Raw genomic sequence first — 16,760 nt, 5'->3', positions numbered from 1 at the left:
CTCCTCCCACAGTTCCCAAAGCATCAGAAAGAGCACATGGTCACTTATTTATTTTTGATACAAATGTACATGACACACATCTTGACAGTCAGCCCACCCACCACCACACAGGTAGAACCTGGCCCCTGGGACAGAGGTGGGGCAGGGAGAGGAGCTGGTAGGCGCTGCCATCTGCCTCCCCAGGCTGCAACCCAGGCTCCAGGGACCCAGACACCGCAGGCGCTGGCCTCTCGGAGGTTACAGGGAGGGGCTCTCAGCTTAGTCAGGGACCCCGGGGAGCCAGCCCCAGGCTCGGGTGCTCAGTTGCCCCAGCCGGCACTTTCCCCCTCCATAAGGGAGGGGAAGAGAGATGGAGCGAAGTGGTTTTCCTTTAAGTTCATAGACAGAGGGTATGAGTGGGGGGAGCAATGAGGGGAGGCAGAGGGCAGGACCCAGCTAGTTCCCTCCCCCAGCCCCTGACCCCAGGATGGGGGGGAGGTCAACGCCCAACCCTGGTCCCCTCACCCCTCACGAAACCCCAGACGGGCCAGGCCTCTGGAACGGCACTGCCGCCCCACACACTCACACGCAGGCACACTCAGTTACCACAACGTTAAAATTAAGGGGTGGAAGAGAGGAGAGGAGAAAAAAAAAAGATTAGACTTTTCCAGTGTTTGCTGCTGAGGACCCCGGGGACACAGATTGGGGCCTGTGCCCTAGGTGGGGCCGTTTGGCATTGAAGGAGAGAGCAGCAGGGGGCTGGTGGCTACAGGGTGGGGACATCCACAGGTATTATGTACAAGGGGGGATGCCCCCCGCTTAGCCCCCAGGAGGGCTGGACTGGCTCATGGGGGTGGGTGCATCAGGGAGCTGCCCCACTTGGAGTGTCCCCACCCGACCCTTGGCTGAGGGTGCCCCCGAGGGCATGGGGTTGGGAGTGCCGCCTTGCAGGCCCCTGCACGCTAGAGGGGGCGGGGGGCTATGTACACGGAGGGGTGCATGGAATGTGGGGGCAGAAGCTCCTGCCACCTCACCTCCCCATCCTTGGGGGCTCAAGGGGGACGGGCACCAGGGCACCTGGCTGCCGGGGAGAGTGGCAGCGCTAAGGGCACTTGCGCCAGCGGCTCGGTGGGGGTGGGGATGAGTGTCTGGAGTGGCCCGGCTGCCACGGCCGGTGAGGTCCCAGGGTGCGGGTGCGGGGCGGGGACTGGTCACTGCTTCTTCTCACGGGTGGTGATGGTGACCAGCTGCTTGGCGGCCTTGGCGATGTCGTAGGCGCACTGGATCACCTGCTGAGTCAGCAGCTGGAAGTCCACAGGGGCGCCGGGCTCCGGGGGCACCGTCTTCCGGCACTCGCTCTGCAGCCGGTAGGCGCTGGCATTGAGCAGCCGCAGCGAGCTTCGCACGGGCTCCAGGGCGGGCCTCTGTGGAGGAGTCGGGCCTTGGATGTCAAAGCAACCACGAGCGATGGGGCCCCGAGGGTCCAGGGGTCCAGCCAGGCCGGCGCCATCAGACTCTCTACACCCGCCCACCCTGAGGCGCCCCCCGCCCCCTCCAGCTCCCCACTCTGGCCCCTGTACCTTTGGGAAGAGAGAGGCCATCTCAGTCACAGCCAGATGGATCTTCTCTGAGCAGGGCACAAAGCTGGGCAGGGGGATGGAAGGGTAAGTGAGGGAAGGGTCCCGGGCCTGCGGGGCACTGGTCCCTCCCTCGTCCTCTGCAACCCCCGAGGCCGTGTGAGCCTCCCCCACCTCCATACCTGTCGTGCTTGAACTCCTGGGCAGCCCGCAGCAGCTCCTGAATGTTCTTGGTGACCTGCTCCGTCTTCAGGATGACATCCTCCGTGCTGGGAAGCCCGGGGTCAAGGTCGCCATCCAGGCTTTCCAACTCCGGGTGGAAGTCCTCTTCCTTGCCCAGCTCCAGAAACCTCTTCCCTTCCAGGCTGGGGTTAGACAGGGAGGCAGCATTCTGGCCATGAGGCCCCTTGCAGACACCCTCCAGACGCTCGGGGCCACCATCCCCCTCTCCCCACGGTGCCTCACCCCAGCAGCGGGTCCCCACTTTGCGTGTTCTCATAGTCACTGTCTGCGCCGCTGCCGTGGCGGGAGAGCTTGCTCTGGAGGGCACAGGGCCAGGGCGGCAGGTCAGGGGTGTGCTCGCGGACCCCCGTCACCTCGCCAGCACACCTCTCGCTCAGCCCGTCCCTCCCGTGGGCCCTGGGGATGCTCGTTACCGTGTGGCGGCTTCCTTCCTGGGAGCACGGCAGCAGTGGGGAGGAGGGAGTGAAGGGCACAGCTGAGGCCGACACCCCCTTCCGGATCTGAAACCCAGGCAGGGCTGGAGTCAGTCTCCTCCTCCCCACACCCCTGCCTTGCGGCCTCCCTGCAGCGAGGCCGGGACCGTGTGTGTCGTCACCCTGTGCCCAGCGTCCCGCACAGAGCCTGGCAGCCGCTGGGGCCCAGAACCTATTTGTGGGAATGGACCCGCTTCCCAGGCCCTGCTTACCCGGTAAAAGCCGGCAGGGACGTGTACTGAATAGATGGCGTCGTCCTCCAGCTCCTGGGGGTGGCAAAGGGGGGGTCACAGGGGGCCCTGAGCTGGTCCCAACCCTGTCCCCACCCCACCCTCCTGGGGCCTGCAGGCGGCTCACGGTGCTGTGGAAAGGCTGGAGCCGGGTGGCGAGCTCGTCCCCAGGCGGTCCCCCAAAGGGCTTCAGGGCGGAGCCTGGTTCATACATGGAAAAGGCCTGGCGGTCCCTGCGGTGGGTGCTCCCGCCAGGTCCCACGGGTGCGTGCTCGGCTCGCTCGCTGGGGAGAGGGGGTGTGGGCACTGGCCCTGGAGGCTGCCGGATCTGCAGGTTCTCGGCCTGCAGCTTGTGGATCTGAGAGTGAGAGGGGCGTCAGAAACCCTGGGCAGCACCGCCACCTCTGGGAGCGTGCCCCTTCCCCGCCCAGCAGGGCCCAGGAGCCCATCCTCACCTCCCTCTGCAGCCTCCGTAGCTCATCGCTCAGGCTGCTGTTGACCTTCATGAGCTGCTGCACCTTGGCCTCAGAGGCGGCCAGGGCCTTCTTCAGCTCCAGGTACTCCTGCAGCGTCACGGCCCCGTCTGACAGGTCCGAGGAGTCCATGCTCTGCAGAGGGAGACAGGCCGGTCAGCCCCCTCGTCGCTGCTGGGGCCCCAGGATAGGAGGATGGGGGGTCGGGGCGGCTCTCGGACCCGCGCTCGGTTGTTCCGCGTGGCACCGGCACTGCGCAGGGGCTCCTGGTCTGTGTCCTCATCCGAGGCCACGCTGTCGTAGTCGTGCTGGTCGTCCAGGTCGCTCTGGCCCCGTGCGGACAGCTCGAGGTTGTCTGAGGGCACAGGCCTGTCACTCAGCGCCCGGGCCTGCAGCCCGTGTGCCGCGCCGCCCAGAGGGAGCGTGCCTTGGAGTGGCGCCCGCGCCCTTCCCACCTGTGGGGCTGCCCAGGCTCCTGCCCTGCTGTCTCCGCTTGGCCTCGCTGAGGATGTCGATGATCAAGGTGGCGAACTCACGGGCGTTAAAACGGGCCAGCTTCTGTCGCCCCTGGGGGGGAGGCAGGGCCGGGCTGGTGTGAGGAGGCCAGTGTGGATGACAAGAGGCATTGGGGACAGAGCAGCCAGGCCGTCCAAGGAGCCCAGCCCAGGGTGACAGATGTGGAGGGCCTGGGGGAGCTCTCAGAGGCTGGGACGGCACCCAGGGGCTGCTCACTCAGGGCTAACAGGACAGCTTCCTCCCCATTCCCACATCCTGGAGCTAGGGCGAGGCCTCGGGGAAGAGCAGCAAACAATGGCCTGCCTGCCGGGAAGGGAAGGGCAGGGCCAGGGCCCGGCAGTGCGGTGACCCAGCAAGGGAAGAGATGGCCCCAGGCCCCGTCCAGCCCGCTCACCTGATTCCGTGTGGCTGAGTACTCCGGGTTCACGGGCAAGAAGGGCACGGCGCTGCGCTCTGTCACCAGGGTGCTGTGGTTCTGGGTCGCCAGCCACACTGTGGGGGAGGGGCACGGACTGTCCACGGAGGCTGGGCCCGCGGGACAGGCCGGAGTTGGAGGGCCGGAGCACCGCCTTCCGAGCTCCTTCCCAGGCCTGCAGGGCCCGGAACACGGGTGTTCGGAACACAAGTGGTCTCTGGACATGGGATGCAGGTCTGGGTCAGGGCAAGGCTGGGCGAGGCCAGCTGGGGACTGACAGCAGGAGGAAGAGGCTCCCTCCCGCCTCTGGGCTGGAATCTGCTGTGGCCGGGAAGGAGGGATGGAGGGGGTGGAGCACGGCTGGGGAGAGAGCCAGAGAAGGCGGCCGCGGGGCGGAGAGGAGCCCCGGTCCAAGGGGCTGGGGAGAGGAGCAGGCTGGCTGCCTCCTCTGGGCAGCTCTGCCCATCCGCCAGCAACGCTGGCTGCTGGGCTCCCAGCTGGCGGGGCTCACGGGCAGGCCTGCTGAGCAGACCAAGCCAGGTACCTCTTCCTAGTCCTGGTGAAAGAGCCACCCAGGTCCCAGCCCTCCCCGGCTGGCAGGTCCTCTGTCCTCTCTGCCCAAGACTTCCATGCCCTCCTGGCTCACCAGCATCATTTTCCCTTCGATCCACCTCGTCGTACACGTCCATGGCCAGTTCCTCAAAAAGCCGGTTGCTGAGCTGGAAGTAGAGAAGGGGACCCAGGCCCTATCAGCTCAGCCAGCCCCAGTGCCAACCGAGCCAGTGCCCCAGGGTCTTGTAAGATGTGGGCAATGACTGGTGTCCCTTGTGTTGCCCAGCTCTCCCCCCAGTCTCAACTGGAAACCGGGGCAGGGGTCTGTCTGCCCAGCTCTGAGGTAGGAGAAAGAGGGAGACCAGAGTGGACGGGTTAGTGCCCCTGAGGGTAGAGATGCAGGAAGTCCCCTGGGAGCTATAGGAGGGCAGAGTCAGGGTCACAGATGAACAGTGGGGAGGTGGGAGACAGGAGACTGGGGAGACTAGAGGGCGGGGAAGTCACAGGAACAGAGGGTCAGGGATGCGGGGCCCTGTCTGCGCAGACTCACCGCCTGCAGCTTCTTCTTGGCAGCTTTGGCCAACTCGGACAGGTCCAGGCTGTGGACGAAGGAGGGACACGGGCACAGGGAGGAGGGGAGAGGCCAGACATGAGAGGCGGCCAGGCCCCTGCCAGTGACCTCCCAAACATGCAGGGACCCCAGGGAGATGACACCCCAGGTGCCTCTCTGCCCCACCCCGCCTCCAGGGCCTGTCCCCGAGCAGGCACGTATACCTCTGAGACATGCACTTTTGCCGAGATCTAAGTCCAGAGGAGGCAGCAGAGGAAAGAACAGGACAGAGGTGGCAGTTACCCAGGAGCGAGCCACACACACCTCCTGCGTCACACTCAGACCCATCTCCGTGCACACGCTAGACCTGAGTGTACCAAACCCAACTTGTCTTCCCCCAGCCCACTCCTCGGTGGCTGGCGTGACCCACTCGCCACTCGATCCGTGATGACTCGCCCTACGTCAGCTCCTAGGAGTGACCTGCAGCCTCAGGCCCTGGCCAAGCCTTCCCCAGGTGCTGCCGTTTCATCCTCCTGCCTGGCCTTTGGCAGCATTTTTCACCCATCTGCCCGCGTCCAGTCCTGCTCCTGCAATCCTCTATTCACCCACAAGCCAGGGCATTTTGGACACATCTGGCTTCACCATTCTGGCCTTAGAAACTTTTTCAATAACAGGGTATGTATGGAACACTTCAACAAAAAGCTCACTTTAAAAACATGCTAAGGAATTCCCTGGTGATCTAGTGGTTAGCATCTAGCACTGTCACTGCTGGGTCCTGGGTTAAGATCCTGGTTGGGGAATCAAAATCCTATAAGCCACGTGGCGTGGCAAAAAAAAAGAAAAAAACAACCCCAAAAACGTTAATGCTTTCTGTGCACTATCTTATTTAATCTTCTCAACAGCCCAGAAAGATAACTAAGGCTGAGAGAGGTGGGGGAGCCTGTCTGCAGTCACACAGCGGTCAGTGGCAGAGCAGATGCCACACATCCACGTTAGAGCCTCTCTGCTCCCACGACAGTCACAACTCACGTCGGGGCGCAGCACCAGCCACTCTCTTCCCCCATCTCTCGTCCAGTCCTGCTCCAGGGACTCCCCGCCTCTCCCATGCGCCAGCCACACGGTCTGCCGGCAGCTCCTGGCACAGCATCTCTCGCATCTGTGCCTTTGCCTCTCTGGCCGCACTCCCCACACAGGACTGCAGCTGACTAGGGCCCTGGCCACCCTGTCGGGATGGCGATACCCCTAAGCACCGGGATCGTGCCTGAGTCACCTCTGTGTTCCAGGGCCAACAACAGCTGGCTCCGCAAAGGTGCTCAGTCAGCACCTCACAGAACCCGCCTGTGTGTGTTTATAACACACAAACACACACAAGCAGGCATACACACCAGGCAGAATCAGACCAGAGAAACGGGGGGAGGCTTGGGGGTCTCAGAACAGAAGATCTGGGGCTCGAGGGACCTGAGGGGTCCAGGCCTGACCATGGGCTTCGGGAGTAGGAGGGAGCCTCTCTAGATCCAGGCCAGCAGGCACAGCGCCGCCACCACGGGCAGCCACCAGGTGGCGCTAGCGCCCATCCTGTGCGCGCGTCCCCACAGCCTGGGCTCCTGGGGCCTCTCACACAAGGGGCGGAAAACACCTCTCCTGGCCTTGTGCTCCCAGCCCCTGCCAGATTTCTGAGCACACCACAGAAGCCTGGCAGAACCCCAAAGTTAGTCAAACTCCCGGGGTCCACCACATTTTCATTGAAGAGCAAAAATTTGTCTAAAGATTTGACAGTTGGGTTCAGTGCCCCTGGGAACAGAACCCAGAGTTCCTGGTCTGGGGGTGGGGGGCTGTTTCTTGCACTCAAGCCCTATGTGCTTGACAGCCATGGAGGTCAGGCTGTGCTGGCCACAGGCTGAGTGGACATTTCTTACCTGCCTTGGGGCCCAGCATTAGGGAGTGAAGACCAGACAGTGATAGGCTTGTGCTTCCAACCCCTGAAGGGGGGTGGGGGCAGGGGTCCCAGGTCCCTAAAGCCTGAAGAGTTGGGGGGTGGGGGTTCTGGGGGTTGGGCATCCTCATGGCACCCAGCAGCCTCTGGGAAGGGGCATCAGGTGGGCACTCACCTGTCTGCCATCTGTGGGATGATGTAATGCCCATTCTTGTGATCTGAATAAAAATAAAAATGCCAAGTCACTGGTGCTGGGTGGCCTCAGCAGCTAGGAGCCCACCCCACTGCCATGAGTAGGACTTGGCACCCAGAAGGGACAGGGGAAAGGAGGAGGGCAGGCCACCCCCAAGGGACCTGGGAACTGGTTGCAAGTTATGCCCACCCCCACTCTCTACCCCAATGTGCTGCAGCCCAGAGCCTGCAGCGATTTCACAGGAGCCAGTTGCCTAGCAACACTGTTCCCCAGCCGGCTCTGTCGCCATGGCACCTGCTGCTGGGGTGTGTCTGGGCCCCACCTGCCTGGCCCCGCCAGGCCGCCCCACACTCTGCTCACCCGGCTTGCGTCCACAGAGGTAGAAGGCCAGCCGGTCGGTGAGCTCGTACTGGCACTCGACCAGCCGTTCCGCCAGCTCATGGTGCCCCGCCTGCCTGTGGGGAGGTCACACGGCTCAGCGCTTCAGCCGCAGTCCATTGCCCACACCCAGCCAAGCCTCACCCTTTGGCTAGCCCTTACCTGGCATAATCAATGGGTGTACGGCCGTTAACATCTGGGGAGCCAGGGTCAGCCCCATATACCACGAGCAGCTCAGCCTGCAGCGTCTGACCTGCCTTGGCAGCCACATGCAGAGGTGTGGTGCCCTTCTCTGGATGGAAGAAGTTGGCCTGGGCGCCCAGGGACAGCAGGCGCAGACATGTCTCCAGGTTGCCTGTTCGCACGCTTGAGTGCAGTTGCTGTGAGGAGCAGAGTGTGCAATAAATGGGTGTGCGTGCCCTGCCCGCCCCCCCCCCCGCCACCCCAGCACCTAATCCAGGCCCTCTGGGACTCTGGCCAGCTCCCAGGACCCAGCTGCAGTTAGGTTGTCGGAAAGGACTGAGGGCTTCCCACCAGCAGTTCACGCCCAGTAATCACAGCTGCAGTCAATCACCACTGACCGACTGCGTGCATGCAGTGTGCTCAGTTTAGAACAGATACTGTCTAAGGGGTAGATGCTCTTTCTTTCCCGTTTTACAGATGAGACAATGGAGGCTCTGACCAACGTTTTCTGGCTCTCGAGTGGCGGCTGGACGATTTTAGCCTTGCATGTCCACTTGGGAGCAGAGGGGCCTTGATCGCACACAGCCTGAACATGCAATCCTGTCCTTCCACTGTGCCCACTGTTCTCGCCTGACCTGGTTGCCTTGGGGACCTAGGACTCAGTGGGGATGGCATCATGGGTGAGGACGGGCCCGGTCCCCTGCAGAGGGGCCCCACAAACCTTGCTGAGGTCTTTGGCGGTGACTCCGTCGTCATCCCGGCAGGGCAGCTTGTGCACAAAAGCCAGCATCTGGTACTTGGCCCTGATGAACTCAGACTTGATGGGGCTGCATGGAGCACGCAGGAGAAAACGGGGAGCAGAGCAGTCAGTCACCCCGCCGCCTCCCAGGCTTGTGTCCCGACCGCACGGCCGCAGCCCCCGCCCCTCACTCCTGACTCACTGGACTTTGTCTTGGGGGTTGGCTTTGCGCCGGCCGCTCTGCACCTGCGCAGGGTCCAGCAGGGAATGCTCCCAGATGGAGTTGGCCCCGTTGCTGGCGAGCGTGTGCACCATCTGTGGGCAGGAGGCGTCAGAGTGAGCATGCCTACTGTGCACCAGCAGACGCCTCCGAGCCCCAGACTGGACGCGGCACCAACAGGCCTACTGTGTGCCGAGCACTGTCACAGCCCCACCCAGTCTGGCCATCCAAGGATGTGGGTCTGGTTGAGCACTTTGGGGGTCGTGGCGGGCATGCTGAGGCTTTCAGCAGTTAAGCTCCACACTGCACGCTCAGAAGTGGCAGAGTTGGGGTGAACACCCAGGTTTGTGTGGCTCCAGTCCTGGTGGCCTTCTCTCTGTGCCCAGGTGGCAAGGGGCAGGACTGGGCTCTGCCACGGGTGGGGGGCCCAGGGCAGCTGTGTGTGTGGGCGCGGGGCAAGTGTGTGGGCGCTCAGCATGCCCTGCGGGAAAGACAGGAAGCACCCCGGGTACCTGCAGCAGGGTGGGGGGCCAGGCGCTGTGGCGGAGGTGCTTGACGATGGAGATGTGGCGTCCCAGGCTCCGGTGCACACTGCAACACTCGTCACACACCAGCACGCCCCTGCTGATGGAGGCCCAGCCGGGGTCTGCAGGGCGAGCGGGGACAAGGGTCAGCCACAGCCAGACATGGGTGAGCCTCCCGAGCACAGCCCTGGACCTGCCTGTGCTTAGGTCTCCATGCACAATTTGCACACTCAGTCCCCAAAGGCTTGGGGAGCTGGGCCACTGATGAGGGCGCTGAGCTCCGGTGGAGGGAGGGACTCCCAGAAGGCTTGCTCCAGCGGCCACTGATGGAGCCAAGCCCTGTCCCACCCGTCTCTGCCCCCTGGGGAGGTGTGGTCCCCAGGGCCTCCTCAGCGGGCACAGCTTCCTGTGCTGCCAGGACCACAGTCCTTCTCCAGGGAACGAGACTGCTGCCCTGGCCCTGCCCCTGGGAGGCAGCCGTCCCCAAGGACTGCATGCCACAGCCCCGGAGACGCGCCCGTGTTCAGACCAGCGCCACGACTCTCCGCGCCCAGGCTTCTTTTGGAGTCACTGGCCCACCTGTCTGACCCATATCACCCTCCAGGGGCACCCACCTCTGCCCTCACCTGGGCAGGTAAGAGGCCTTTTCATGACTGAGCCTCCCACCACCATCACTGATGGGTGAGCTGGAGCCCCGCTTAAGGGGGATGGAGGGGGCCAAGAAGCTAACACTGCCCGGGCACCCACTGGGGACCGGCTGGGTGCGCCATCAGTATGGCGCCTCTAACAACTGTCAGGCAAGGCGGGAAATACTATCCCTGCTTCACTGACAAGGAACCTGTGTCCCAGAGATGTTAGGGTGCTTACTCAAGGCCACCCAGCTCATGAGGGGGATTGCTGGGATGTGAACCTAGGTATTTAGATGTCCACACCAGCTGCTCTTGCAGCCCCAAAGTGGGCGACCCCAAGTGGGTGAGAGCCCTGGGAGTCACTCTCAACTCCTCAAGAAGTGAGCTTTGCAAGCGAGCAGGGGGACCAGAGAAGGCTGCGAGCTCCTGGGGTCCTTCTCAAGGGCAGCGGAGATGCCTCCCACCCCAGGCCTCTTGGGAGAGGGGGAGGAGACAGCTGCATACAGCTCAGGCTGCGGAAAGGTCACGGGGGAGAAAGCAGCCATTGTGTGTGGCCGGAGAGTGGGGGCGGGGAGCCGCTCTCCCAGGACACTCTGCTCTGCCCAGGCCCCCCGCCCCAACTCAGGAAGCCCCATCCAGGGGGGTGGGGTCGGGGGCTGGCTCCCTGCCTTGCCCCTAGTGCTCAAATTGTCTACAGTGGTCCCCACTGGGGGAGGGGACAGACTCGGGGTAATGAGAGCCTCACCACGCAGAAGGCAGTTCTCAGGCCCTTCCCCACAAGGACGTCCATCAGCGTTCCCCAGAGGACTGTGAGGAAACTGAGTCAGGGCAGTCTGAGCTGCGACAGTGTCTCCTCCACGGCACAGAAGCAGGAAGAGACAGGAGTGGCCCCGCTCTCTGGGTCTGGGTTTTAGGGATCTGCCCCCAAAACAGGACAGAGGGGTGCAGGAGGTGCCCCCACCCACCTTCATCGGAGGCTGACTCTGGGGGCCACCATCTCTGCCAAGAGGGGGAGCCCTAGAGCAAACAGGAGCGTTGGCTAGACCCAACCGGTCTGGCCCTCAGGCGAGGAAAGCTCCCTCCCCCGCTCCAAACGCCACTGGGTCAGGGGTCTGCCTGCCAGCCACCTCCGGCCAGCCCAGGCAGGAAGCTGGAAATGACGCAGCCCAAATTCCTCTTGTTGAAATGGTGGGGTTTCCTGTCAGCAGGGAGCCGCCCAGGCCAGGATCATAAATGGGCCGCTCTAAGGCCTCCACCCCAAGCCCATGGCCCACCCGGAGAAGCCAGGCCTGGGCGGGCTGGCCAGCTATCCAGCACCAGAGCAGACACGGTAACCCCTGAAGGCGGCAGGGACCAGGATCTGGGCAAAGGGGTCCAGCTCTCCACTCTCCCAGCCTGGCAGAGGGGTCCCCCCCTCTCCTGCTGTGACCTAAACCAGGTGGGCAGGGAACACGGTCCTGGTCTGGGGCACAACGGTGCCAGCTCGGTTCTGGGTAACATAGGTGGGTCACTCTGCTCCCTGCTTCCTCTGTCCAAGGGGCCTGGGCCCCCCCAGCAGGCGCCCCCATGCCCCACCTAGGCCAGTTCTGAAGCTGAAAGGCCAGGAAGGGGTTCTGAAACTCAAACGGCTACTGTAATTTGAGATTAAGGGACCCGTGCCCCGCTCAAGGCTTCCAGGACCAAACTCGGGGCAGAAGGGACAGGGAACGTGAGGGTTAGGGGGTGCGGTCACCTCCTCAACATCTTTCCCGCCTCAGTTGTTGGTGGAGGGTCGGGCTGGGGCGCAGGGGTCCCATGTGTGTGTGGCCAAGTGGCAAGGAGTCCTGGAGTAATGTGAACCAGCAGCAAGCCCATGCAGGCCTCTACTAAGGGGAATTCATGTCACCGCCCAAAGCCATCAGTGGTCTCTGGGGCCAGTAGCCAGCCTTTCCTATCCAGGCACCTGGACAAGAGGGAGAAGCCCATCATCTTGAAAGCCGGCAATAGTAATCTACTCTACGCAGACAGAGGTCACAATGGCAGTTCCCTCTGTGGGCAGGCAGCAGGCATTGACACAAGAAAGCCCTGTAGAGTGTCGGGTGGGCTCTAATTCTGGATCAGAGTTGCGGCTACAGAGTTATGTATGTATACAGGTAAAGACTCATCAGGTTACAGAGTAAGGTACAGGCACTTTGTTGTACAGAAGTTGTGAGTGTTAAAAAAAAAAAAGAAGTTGTGAGTGTATGCTCACTCGTGTCTGACTCTCTGAGACCCCATGGATTGTAGCCGCCCCCCTACCCCCGGCTCCTCTGTCCATGGGATGTTCCAGGCAAGAATCCTGGAGTGGGTTGCCATTTCCTTCTCCAGGGGTACATAAGCTACACCTCAGTGAAAGAAAAAAGCTCAGCATTCACCTCAGCCCACAATCTACATCATGAAGAGACAAATGAGCTTGCAGGTTCCCAGACGCCTTTAGCTGGTGGCCAGCCTTGCTCACTCAAGGTGCCTGTTAAGATGGGCATTGTGAGGGCTTCACGCATGTGCTGGGGGCTGCCTGAGCTGGGGGTGCTGCACAGGGGCCCAGGGCGCAAGAGGCAGGCCCTTAGAGACAAGCTGGCTGTGCGGCAGGCGGCGTGGAGGGCCGGGACAGGGAAGACACACATCCTCCAGGGTTCCCAAGGCAGGCAGGGTCACAGACGGTGCCTGGCGAGGCGGCACTAGCCGCCAGGGCAGGCAGCCGTGCCATGCTCACAACACACTCACACTTCTCTCATGCGCCCAGGCCTGGGAGGAGGAGGATGGGGCTCTTTGGGGTCAGGCTCATCTTACCTTTTACCTCAAGACCCTGCAAATTAACCAACCACAAAGAGACCACGACCCCACTCCCAGGGCTGGGTCTGCAGGGCTCTGAATATGGTGAGAAGCCTACGACTTCAGGTAGGAAGCACGCACCAAGGAGGGGCTCTGGGTCTGGGCTCCAAACTGCTAGTTTCCCTCCAGCCTCTTACCTGGGCTGTTCCAGGTCCCAGACTGAAAACTGCCTCAAGGAGAAGTCAGGGTCCTGAGAAGCCTCCAATCCCTTGGGGGAATGCCTGCTCTGTGCTGGAAACCATGCTGGGTGCTGGGGTGAGCAAGACTTTATCAGCACCCTGCATGCCTCACATCCTCACCTCACCACCTGCCTCCTCCTGACCTGCATTCTGGATCGGGGCCGGGATGGGGGATGGGGGGGAGGTTCCCAGGAGCACACAGGACTCTCTGGGATGAGGACTGGGGATAGGAGCCAGGCACCCCAACACATGAGGGACACACCACTCCTGCCCATGCCCACTGGGCGTCCAGAGGCTTCCAGTCAAGTAGTCAAAGGCAACGGAGAAAGGACAACTGCCTTGCTAATGCTGCCCTGCGTCCCCCTGCCCAGATTTCAGGACCACAGACTTGGAGATGGGACGGTCCTCAAAAACCATCTCTACTCCAACTTCTTGGCCTCAGAGTCGAGGAAACTGAGACTCAGCATGAGAAAAGTCTTGCCATGAGTCAGAGTCAGCTGGAAACAAAGGCAACACAAAAATCCAGCTTTCCATGATAAAGTGTCTGTTAGACAACCCCATCCCAGCCACACCAGCCACACCTGCCCTCCCCCCCAACTTCCTCGGGGCAGAGGGGCAGCCTGGCAGAGGGTCAGAACAGCCTCGGACCAACACACAGAAGGCAAGCTCTCCTCTTAGCTCTTCATTCCCCAGACCTGCCTGCAGTTGTGGGGAAGGAAATAGTAGTTTCTAACTAACCAGAGGTAAGGACACCTTGCCTCCCCCTCCCGCCCACCTCGGACACACAGCTTCCTCAGGGCCTTCTAGACCACGACATGCCCTGAGAGGAGGCCTCAGGGTCACAACCACCCAGACCACCATGCATCTGCCAGGCTCCCACAGTTCCCAAACACTCAAGCTTGGCGCCATTGAAACCACCAGAGCATCTGTGGGTGTCAACCTTCTGGGGTCCTGTTGTTATTTACTCTCAGTCTCTTCTGCAACCCCATGGACTGTAGCCCGCCAGGCTCCTCCCTCCATGGGATTTCCTAGGCAAGAATAATAGAGTGGGTTGCCATTTCTTTCTCCAGGGGATCTTCCCGACCCTGGGATTGAACTTAGGTCTCTTGCATTGGCAGGTGGATTCTTTACCACTGAGCCACCAGGGAAGCCCTGGGCCTGTCCAAAGGGTGGCAGGAAGTTATGGGCCACAAGACAGCACCCCACACTCTCCATCTAATTGTGCCCAGAATTCTCCTGGAGTTCATGGACCCCCCGAGCCTGCCTGGAGATCTCCCAGGGAGATAGCTCCTTTTCTAAAGAGAGAATGGTCAAGGGCCAGGGCTTCATTTCCCCAAGCCAGCTGCGGAGCCCCATCACTGGCAGTGTCCCCTCACATCAGAAAGGAGCAGCCTTTCCAGGTAATTTCTCACCTCCTTGGCAGGTCAGGGGGGTTTCACATGGGCCTGGACCTGACTCGGTGGGAAGAAGGGAAACGGCACGGAAAATACAGCTGGGAGGCAGGCCACAAAGCCAGGTGGGTCCCAGGAATGTAGGCACCTCTCTGCATGCTCCCTACCCGTTTCTGGGCAGACTGGGCTAGGGGACAGGGAGAGACGTCTGTGCCCAGGCTGGGGTAAGGCCAAGCCCACCTTCCAGGCAGGCTTTACTGGAGCACAGGAAAAGCGGAGGCTCGTTGTCCCCAGTTACCAGGCCTGGGGACGCCTCAGGGGACGATGCCCAAGCTTGTGGTGGCCCTGAACACCAGGCCCTGCTAGGAGCCTTGGGAGTCAGGGGCAGGGAGTCCTAGGAGTAGCCACCCCGCCGTCTGCTCCCGAGAAAACAGAATACAGACACAGCGCCCCCCTCCCCCGGCCCATCTGCCCGGCTTTCTGCCCCTTGCCCTCCGTCACCCCAGCGGGCGCGCAGACCATGCGAGCAGCAGGTGCAAGACGCGGGGGTGGCCCTGAGATGACACAAAACCACACTCGCCCCCACCTCCGAAACCCGGCCGGCCTCCGCCACAGTCCTCCCGGCCACCCCAGGCTGGCGCTTCCGTTTGGATCCAGAAATGGAAGGCGGGGGGAGCGGGGGAGGGTGGGGGGCGCCAGCTGAGGGGCGGGAGGCGGCGCCGGGAATGTCCTTCCTCGCTGGTCCACGGACGCGAGCAAACCGCGGCCCCCGGAGCGGCCCTCCCGCCAAGGACGCGGCTCCGCAGCGGCCCGGGCGGGGGCCGAAACCGGAGGCCGGAGGCCGCAGCCCCCAGCCCCGCCCCGCCCTCCGGCCCCGCACGGCGCGCCCGCCAGGCCCCGGCGCCCGCCCGGCGGCGCCTCGGTGCGCGGTCCCGCCCCCGGCCCGGCCCCGCTTACCCGGGGCGCTGCAGTCCGCACACACCTCCGCTCGCGGCCCCTTCCGGGACATCCTCAGCGGCGACGCGGCCGCAGCCCTCTGGGCCAGCGTGGGGGGCGCGGGCGGCGGGCCCGGGCGGCGGCGGCCCTTGCTGCCCGGCCCGGCTCCGGGAAGGCCCCGGCTAGGCTCCGCGCGCCCGGCCAACCGTCCGCCCCCGGGGCTGGCCCGGAACCCGCCGTGCCCGCCCGCCCGCCCGCTCGCCCTCGGGCGCCCTCCGCCCCGCACCGCCCCGCGCCGCCCCGCCGCCGCTCGCTCTCTCCGCCCCCTGCGCGGCTCCGGGCCGCTCCTGCAGGAAGCGGCGCAGGCCCGGCCCACCGGGGGAGGGGCGGCCCGCACACCCGCCCCGCCGCCAGGCCCTGCCCGCCGCGCCTCCTGGAGAAAGGAAGCCGGGAGCGCGGGCGGGAGGGGGCGGGGGCGCTTAAAGGGGCCGCCGCCGCCAGGCCCGAGCGCGCAGCGCCGCCTGCGGCCCGGGCCTCAGTGCGCCCCTGCCGCCGAGACGCTGCGAGTTCGCCTCACAGCCTCGTCCCGTTCATATTCGAGGCGGAGGGTGGCCTGAGGAGCTCGGGCCCAGGGACAGTGACCCCTGGGGATCAGAGAAGAGTGAGGAGCTGGAGGCCCCGGCCCCCACTTATCCAGGGGCTGTAGTTCGAGGTACCCGCTTGTCTGTTTGGGTTGAATTGTGCGTCCCGGTCCCCCTGTGTATCCACATTTGTGTGTCCAGGTGTGTGTGTGTGTGTGGTCACTCTCTTGCTCACTAGCCCACCGCCAGCAATTTGGACGGCCAGGTGCCAGAGGTCATGCAGTGAATCCCCAAGTTTCCGGGCTAAAAAGACATCTATCCGTCCTCCATGCTTTCATCCAGAGAGGAAAGAATCTGGACAGTTTTTGTGTGTTTTTTTTTTTTTTAAAGACCTCCTGAGGAGTGACCACTGTGACTGTGTGCAGAAATATCCACTTGGTATCAGTGTTGTATACATCAACGGTATTTCTGAGACACCAGAGGTGTGTGTCCAGGGCGTGGGCATATAACATATAGGGATCCTTTCTTCCTGGACTTCACGGGGGGGAGATTCATTGGAAGGGTGGGGGTGACAGGGAAAGGAGGCGCAGGCCTCACATGGGTGCACCCCTGCACTGAGCATGCTCCCCCATACACGTGTGCCCCACGTGCACCCAGCCCCCATCCCTGCAGCAGCAAAAGGCCAGCGCTCTGTTAGTGGGGAGAGGGCTGAGGGTGCCCAGGCCCAAGGGCCAGGGTAATAGTGACACAATTAAGGCAGGTTCCCCAGATTAGGGGAGGGTTCCCCATGGCCAGGAGTCCTGCTCAAAAGCAAGGGGGCTGGAGGGGAGTCCTTGGGCAGGGGTGTCGGAGTTGGCTCATTTTATCCCGGCGGTGCCAGAGCAGCAGTGACTTGTGGGTGGCAGGCTGCTTCCCTGGGGGAGACAAGTAATGCTCATGAGTCACACCACCCGAAATATATGCAAAGCTGCCTCCATCGCCTTTTGCTGCAGCCCAGATTGACAAGTTTGTTTGAG

At 62.9% G+C, this 16,760-nt stretch overlaps 1 protein-coding gene across 2 annotated transcripts; it reads right to left on the bottom strand.

Annotated features, from left to right (window-relative positions):
* Window positions 1-35: 35 nt before the first annotated feature.
* Window positions 36-15,534, bottom strand: GIT1 (GIT ArfGAP 1). 2 transcript variants are annotated; one of them, XM_043479019.1, is made up of 21 exons: window positions 15,185-15,534; window positions 9,167-9,300; window positions 8,637-8,749; window positions 8,417-8,522; window positions 7,675-7,892; window positions 7,495-7,589; window positions 7,117-7,159; window positions 5,233-5,259; window positions 5,009-5,057; window positions 4,553-4,625; window positions 3,886-3,983; window positions 3,431-3,542; window positions 3,197-3,330; window positions 2,958-3,110; window positions 2,630-2,860; window positions 2,485-2,538; window positions 2,213-2,299; window positions 2,022-2,095; window positions 1,739-1,921; window positions 1,560-1,623; window positions 36-1,403 (listed from the first exon to the last, which is right to left on the bottom strand). In XM_043479019.1, the coding sequence occupies exons 1-21, from the start codon at window positions 15,234-15,236 to the stop codon at window positions 1,191-1,193; spliced, it is 2,313 nt and encodes a 770-aa protein (XP_043334954.1). In that variant the 5' UTR covers window positions 15,237-15,534; the 3' UTR covers window positions 36-1,190. The 2 variants fall into 2 exon arrangements, with proteins under 2 accessions (XP_043334954.1, XP_043334943.1); XM_043479008.1 differs by lacking the exon at window positions 5,233-5,259 and having other exon boundaries at window positions 15,185-15,512.
* Window positions 15,535-16,760: the final 1,226 nt, after the last annotated feature.

Source organism: Cervus canadensis, chromosome 1 (assembly GCF_019320065.1).
Source record: "Cervus canadensis isolate Bull #8, Minnesota chromosome 1, ASM1932006v1, whole genome shotgun sequence".
Taxonomy (NCBI): Eukaryota; Metazoa; Chordata; class Mammalia; order Artiodactyla; family Cervidae; genus Cervus; species Cervus canadensis.
The sequence above is the reverse complement of the archived record's forward strand: the minus strand, read 5'-3'. Positions and strand labels throughout refer to the sequence as shown.

Excerpts from the sequence above, each read along its gene's own strand:
- GIT1 (XM_043479019.1), bottom strand. The coding sequence starts at position 15,236 with ATGTCCCGGAAGGGGCCGCGAGCGGAGGTGTGTGCGGACTGCAGCGCC. Across the intron at positions 7,893-8,416 it reads CCGCCAAAGACCTCAGCAAG|CAACTGCACTCAAGCGTGCG; the intron begins GTTTGTGGGGCC and ends TGCTCCTCACAG. Across the intron at positions 3,543-3,885 it reads ACTCAGCCACACGGAATCAG|GGGCGACAGAAGCTGGCCCG; the intron begins GTGAGCGGGCTG and ends CCTCCCCCCCAG.